Here is a 7,147-nt window from a genome sequence, read left to right on the forward strand (position 1 = left end):
GAGGTTAATTAAGACTAACAGGCTGCACCTGACTACAGTCGGGCTTGGCAAAGCAACTGGAGTGTTAATTAGTTAAGTTAACTTTCAAAAAACAAGAAGTTATTACAATATTATGATGACCTACAATGCAGGGAAACGAGTGTTCCACTAGAATTGTTTGTAATAATAATAATATTAAATCATAATGCTGTTTAACTTATTGATTACCTTACTTTATTGATATTTATTGAGTCTGTGTGGGCCTAATTTTACAATATTTTCTTTTAGTTTTTCATGTTCTTAATTTTTTATCTCTCTTGTTTGAATTTCATGTTGTCTTAATTGTAACTAAATGTTTGCAAGAAGTCTTTCTGAGGTTCTAGATCTCAGGAATGTTTTAATGCTTTTAATTTTTTTCCTTATGTAAAGCGCTTTGAATTGCCACTGTGTATGAAAGGTGCTATACAAATAAACTTGCCTTGCCTTTGACCTTATAAATGTGAACATTGTATATTTAAAAGCATGAATATATGAAGGTAAAAAATTACTTAGACCTTAATGATATAAAGAAATACATACATTTTAGATGTGTTGGGAAATTCCATGCCATCAAGTGACACTGCGACATACTGTATTATGGCACAATGGTACGTCATCGGCCAAGAAACTTAATCTGAAGGGAATATATATGTTGCAACAAGACAACAACCCTAAACCTACATCCAAACAACTCAAAACTACTTACTAAGACAAAGGGTACGAGTTTAGAAGTCATTCCAACAGTGAGTTTGCTGCTGTTACTCATTTGTGTCGTCTAAACACTTTTAAAACATGTTTTGTTAAGTTTATTAAGATAAGATATTCTTTATTGTCCCCTGAGGACTCTACATAAATACACACATCAAGCACCTATACATAAATCCATATTGCACAATTGTATGTCTTACTGTCACATTCACATTCATAAGCATATTAATACATGCACAAGGTGATGTACTAATCATCATGCACCTACTGCACATGCCACACGCCACACCGCCTACATGCATGCTTGTGTGTGTAGTCCACTCACCATGACAACCGAGGGGTGTGTTGCTGGGTGTTTGGCCATCTCCTCCTCCTCATCCTCCAGCTCGTCCAGGCTGTCCGACAGTCCGGCCACGTCGCTGACCGTCAGCAGCATGGTGGCGTGCTTGGCCTTCACCGTCAGCATCTTACACTTGCAGTTCAGGGTGGCTATCTGCTCCTGGTAGCCTTTTATCTTCTCGGCCAGCTCCTGTCACGACAACACATCCCAGTCGGTTAGCCGGGCCCGGGCTGCTTGCTCGGTTTATGGTTCAGTCCACAGGCACGTCCAAACATAGTCTGGGGGGGGGGGTCATCAGAGGGAGCTGAACCGGTTCACAGATCTCTCCTTATTCCCAGCTCTGTGTTACTGCCTGGTGCTGGAGAAACACCCAGGCAGCCGCTGCTCGCTCAGATGCATTCTGAGCACCCAGCCAATGAGCGCGCTCTCGGGGCGGGACAGTCGCCACGGTCTGGGGGAAAGGCGAGGGGGGAGAGGGTCTGACAGGCACGGCGCCGTGCGAATACAACCGGGGAGGAAGACCAGCATGAGAAAAGAGGCAGGACTTCCTCTTCGACCGGCCAGACACGCAATCAGTAAGACGCCGGCACAGGAAGTTACCTCACTCTGTGGGGGAAATCAACCCTTCCAACTGATTTCCTTCCGTCCACAGAACACCCCCCCCAACACACACACACCAATCCTTATACAGATATGCTGCAAACAAAGAATCCAGGCCAGAGGAAGGGAATGACTGAGCAGGAGAGAGAGAGGGGGAGGATCAGATTACTGATTTATCTGGATCAGCCCCTCCTTTCTACCCTCCTTCTACCCTCCCCAAATCCCATACACATACTGTGCAGCATTACCAAAGTACCAAAGCAAACACACAATATTTATATATTTTAAAAATATGCATGCATGTGTATCTATGTATATATATAGCAGCCATAACATTAAAACCACCTCCTTATTTCTACACTCACTGTCTATTTTATCAGCTCCACTTACCATATAGAAGCACTTTGGAGTTCTACAATTACTGACTGTAGTCCATCTGTTTCTCTGCATGCTTTGTTAGCCCCCTTTCATGCTGTTCTTCAATGGTCAGGACCCCCACAGGACCACCACAGAGCAGGTATTATTTAGGTGGTGGATGATTCTCAGCGCTGCAGTGACACTGACATGGTGGTGGTGTGTTAGTGTGTGTTGTGCTGGTATGATTGAGTTTTTAAACACCTCACTGTCACTGCTGGACTGAGAATAGTCCACCAACCAAAAATATCCAGCCAACAGCGCCCCGTGGGCAGCGTCCTGTGACCACTGATGAAGGTCTAGAAGACGACCGACTCAAACAGCAGCAATAGATGAGCGATCGTCTCTGACTTTACATCTACAAGGTGGACCGACTAGGTAGGAGTGTCTAATAGAGTGGACAGTGAGTGGACACGGTGTTTAAAACACTCATACCAGCACAACACACTAACACACCACCACCATGTCAGTGTCACTGCAGTGCTGAGAATGATCCACCACCTAAATAATACCTGCTCTGTGGTGGTCCTGTGGGGGTCCTGACCATTGAAGAACAGCATGAAAGGGGGGTAACAAAGCATGCAGAGAAACAGATGGACTACAGTCAGTAATTGTAGAACTACAAAGTGCTTCTATATGGTAAGTGGAGCTGATAAAATGGACAGTGGTTTTACAATGAGTCCTTCTACAGATGAGGCTGCTCAGACCTCTTGTTGCTGGATTGTTTTTCTTAGAACGTACGCCACTATTCCACTAATTGTCTTATTGGAATATATATTAAATATTATATAATCATCATTTTATATATTATTATATTGAGTTTATTGTGTGTGTGTGTGTGTGTGTGTGTGTGTGTGTGTCCTCTGATGAACCGGTGACCTGTCTGGGGTGTTTCCTGCCTTTTGCCTAATGAATCATGATGAACCCTAATGAACACACCGCAACCCAACGAATTACTGTATTTGGGTCTGTAAATACACCGTCAAGTCACATTATTATGACCACTTCCTACTTTTGACAGCTGCAGCATGTAGCTCATGAAGCTGGCGTTCACCCATACATGCTGAGATCATCCAGCAAGAAGATGCGACACGTCACATGGCTAGAAATGTCCCACATTGGTTAGAAGAGCTTGACCAAGACTTCCAAGTACCACCCTGCCCCCCCCCGCCCCCCCAACTCCCCAGACTTGAACCCAATTGAGCATCTGTGGGATGCACCTCAGTCAGCATGGCTCCAGATACCTGTGACGACCTACCAGGACCTTACTGAGTCACTCCCATCCCGGCTAGCTGCTGTCTGTGCTGCACACGCTGCTTACTCAAAATTACTTAAAAATACTTGATATAAAATAAAAAACACCAGTGCAGTAGTATTTTTTTCCCAGTAGATGAGCGTGTAGACACCAGTACCCACCTCATGGTGCTGTATCTGGGTCTGAAGCTCCTGTATGTTGCTGGTAGCTACAGGACGGTCCTGGATCACACGCTGGGCTTCTTCAATCAGCTTCTGCAGGTTCTTCACTTCCTGTTCATACTGCTCATACTGCACCGTGGCCTCCTGGGAACACAAGCACAGGGGTGCTCGGTCAGACGGAAAGTCCCACAAACTCACAACAACTCGTTTAGTTTCGCTACATTCAATCTGACGTGGCTTCATTACTGCTGCTGCTTCATTTGATAAAGATTTGTTTGTGGTTAGACGTGTGATTACAGTCAAACAGGTTTTATTCATTTAAATATCCAAACGTAAACAAATCTGTCAGATCTAACAGTATTTCTTACTTTCATGATTTCTCCCGCTTGCTTTATTTTATAGGATGTAGGATGACCTAAATTGACCTACAATGTAGAGAGATCAGTAGGTTTTTGGACAGACCCATTTGCCAAAGTTATGGGCAGCTGTACTTTTTTGATTCAGTGTATGTAAAATGTGAGGAGCCTTGAGTGTGTGTGTGTGTGTGTGTATATGTGAGTGTATATGTGTGAGTGTGTGTAATTTTGTGTATGTGTGAGTGTATGTGAGTAATTTTGTGAGTGTGTGTGTGTATATGTGTGTGTGTGTATATGTGTGTGTGTGTATGTGAGTATGAGTGTGTGTGAGTGTGTGTATATGTGTGTGTATATGTGTGAGTGTGTGTAATTTTGTGTGTGTGAGTAAGAGTGAGTGTGTGTGTGTGTGAGTAAGAGTGTATGTGTGTGAGTGTGCGTGTGAGTGCGTGTGAGTAAGAGTGTGTATATTTGTCTGTGAGTGTGTGTGTGTGTGTGTGAGTAAGAGTGTGTGTGTGTGAGTAAGAGTGTGTATATTTGTCTGTGAGTGTGTGTGTGTGAGTTAGTGTGTGTGTGTGTGTGTGTGAGTAAGAGTGTATGTGTGTGTGTGTGAGTAAGAGTGTGTGTGTGTGTGAGTAAGAGTGTGTATATTTGTCTGTGAGTGTGTGTGTGTGTGTGAGTAAGAGTGTGTTTGTGTGTGTGTGTGAGTAAGAGTGTATGTGTGTGTGTGTGTGAGTAAGAGTGTGTGTGTGTGTGTGAGTAAGAGTGTGTGTGTGTGTGAGTAAGAGTGTGTATATTTGTCTGTGAGTGTGTGTGTGTGTGAGTAAGAGTGTGTTTGTGTGTGTGTGTGAGTAAGAGTGTGTGTGTGTGTGAGTGTGAGTAAGAGTGAGTGTGTGTGTGTGTGAGTAAGAGTGTATGTGTGTGAGTGTGAGTAAGAGTGTGTGTGTGTGTGTGAGTAAGAGTGTATGTGTGTGTGTGAGTAAGAGTGAGTGTGTGTGTGTGTGAGTAAGAGTGTATGTGTGTGAGTGTGAGTAAGAGTGTGTGTGTGTGTGTGAGTAAGAGTGTATGTGTGTGTGTGAGTAAGAGTGAGTGTGTGTGAGTAAGAGTGTATGTGTGTGTGTGTGAGTAAGAGTGTGTGTGTGTGTGTGAGTAAGAGTGTATGTGTGTGTGTGAGTAAGAGTGAGTGTGTGTGAGTAAGAGTGTATGTGTGTGTGTGTGAGTAAGAGTGTGTTTGTGTGTGTGAGTAAGAGTGTGTGTGTGTGAGTAAGAGTGAGTGTGTGTGAGTAAGAGTGTATGTGTGTGTGTGTGAGTAAGAGTGTGTGTGTGTGTGTGAGTAAGAGTGTATGTGTGTGTGTGAGTAAGAGTGAGTGTGTGTGAGTAAGAGTGTATGTGTGTGTGTGTGAGTAAGAGTGTGTTTGTGTGTGTGAGTAAGAGTGTGTGTGTGTGTGTGTGAGTAAGAGTGTATGTGTGTGAGTGTGAGTAAGAGTGTGTGTGTGTGTGTGAGTAAGAGTGTATGTGTGTGTGTGAGTAAGAGTGAGTGTGTGTGTGTGTGAGTAAGAGTGTATGTGTGTGAGTGTGAGTAAGAGTGTGTGTGTGTGTGTGTGAGTAAGAGTGTATGTGTGTGTGTGAGTAAGAGTGTGTGTGTGTGTGTGTGTGAGTAAGAGTGTGTGTGTGTGTGTGAGTAAGAGTGTGTTTGTGTGTGTGAGTAAGAGTGTGTGTGTGTGTGTGTGTGTGTGAGTAAGAGTGTGTGTGTGTGTGAGTAAGAGTGTGTTTGTGTGTGTGTGTGAGTAAGAGTGTGTTTGTGTGTGTGAGTAAGAGTGTGTGTGTGTGTGTGTGTGAGTAAGAGTGTGTGTGTGTGTGTGTGAGTAAGAGTGTGTTTGTGTGTGTGAGTAAGAGTGTGTGTGTGTGTGTGTGTGTGTGAGTAAGAGTGTGTGTGTGTGTGTGTGAGTAAGAGTGAGTGTGTGTGTGTGTGAGTAAGAGTGTGTGTGTGTGTGTGTGAGTAAGTGTGTTTGTGTGTGTGAGTAAGAGTGTGTGTGTGTGTGTGAGTAAGAGTGTGTTTGTGTGTGTGAGTAAGAGAGTGTGTGTGTGTGTGAGTAAGAGAGTGTGTGTGTGTGTGAGTAAGAGTGTGTGTGTGTGTGTGAGTAAGAGTGTGTTTGTGTGTGTGAGTAAGAGTGTGTGTGTGTGTGTGTGTGAGTAAGAGTGTGTGTGTGTGTGTGAGTAAGAGTGTGTGTGTGTGTGTGTGTGAGTAAGAGTGTGTGTGTGTGTGTGAGTAAGAGTGTGTGTGTGAGTAAGAGTGTGTGTGTGTGTGTGTGTGAGTAAGAGTGTGTGTGTGTGTGTGAGTAAGAGTGTGTTTGTGTGTGAGTAAGAGTGTGTGTGTGTGTGTGTGTGTGTGAGTAAGAGTGTGTGTGTGTGTGAGTAAGAGTGTGTTTGTGTGTGTGTGTGAGTAAGAGTGTGTTTGTGTGTGTGAGTAAGAGTGTGTGTGTGTGTGTGTGTGAGTAAGAGTGTGTGTGTGTGTGTGTGAGTAAGAGTGTGTTTGTGTGTGTGTGTGAGTAAGAGTGTGTGTGTGTGTGAGTAAGAGTGTGTGTGTGTGTGTGAGTAAGAGTGTGTGTGTGTGTGTGAGTAAGAGTGTGTTTGTGTGTGTGAGTAAGAGTGTGTGTGTGTGTGTGTGTGAGTAAGAGTGTGTGTGTGTGTGTGAGTAAGAGTGTGTTTGTGTGTGTGAGTAAGAGTGTGTGTGTGTGTGTGAGTAAGAGTGTGTGTGTGTGTGAGTGTGAGTAAGAGTGTGTGTGTGTGTGTGAGTAAGAGTGTGTGTGTGTGTGAGTAAGAGTGAGTGTGTGTGTGTGTGAGTAAGAGTGTATGTGTGTGTGAGTAAGAGTGTATGTGTGTGTGTGAGTAAGAGTGAGTGTGTGTGTGTGTGAGTAAGAGTGTATGTGTGTGAGTGTGAGTAAGAGTGTGTGTGTGTGTGTGTGAGTAAGAGTGTATGTGTGTGTGTGAGTAAGAGTGAGTGTGTGTGTGTGTGAGTAAGAGTGTGTTTGTGTGTGTGAGTAAGAGTGAGTGTGTGTGTGTGTGAGTAAGAGTGTGTTTGTGTGTGTGAGTAAGAGTGTGTTTGTGTGTGTGAGTAAGAGTGTGTGTGTGTGTGTGTGTGTGAGTAAGAGTGTGTGTGTGTGTGTGAGTAAGAGTGAGTGTGTGTGTGTGTGAGTAAGAGTGTGTTTGTGTGTGTGAGTAAGAGTGTGTTTGTGTGTGTGAGTAAGAGTGTGTGTGTGTGTGTGTGTGAGTAAGAGTGTGTTTGTGTGTGTGAGTA

General features: G+C 43.9%; 1 protein-coding gene across 5 annotated transcripts in view; it reads right to left on the bottom strand.

The window, feature by feature from the left end:
- syne1a (spectrin repeat containing, nuclear envelope 1a) overlaps window positions 1-7,147 on the bottom strand; it is a 252,167-nt gene that overhangs the window by 72,676 nt on the left and 172,344 nt on the right. For all 5 annotated transcript variants that reach the window (XM_063002393.1, XM_063002390.1, XM_063002389.1 and 2 more), the window contains 2 exons: window positions 3,497-3,640; window positions 1,052-1,255 (listed from right to left, as the gene is read on the bottom strand). In XM_063002393.1, coding sequence (XP_062858463.1) covers window positions 1,052-1,255; window positions 3,497-3,640 — 348 coding nt within the window. The remainder of the gene's footprint in view (window positions 1-1,051; window positions 1,256-3,496; window positions 3,641-7,147) is intronic.

The sequence above is a fragment of the Trichomycterus rosablanca genome, chromosome 9 (assembly GCF_030014385.1).
Source record: "Trichomycterus rosablanca isolate fTriRos1 chromosome 9, fTriRos1.hap1, whole genome shotgun sequence".
Classification (NCBI taxonomy): Eukaryota; Metazoa; Chordata; class Actinopteri; order Siluriformes; family Trichomycteridae; genus Trichomycterus; species Trichomycterus rosablanca.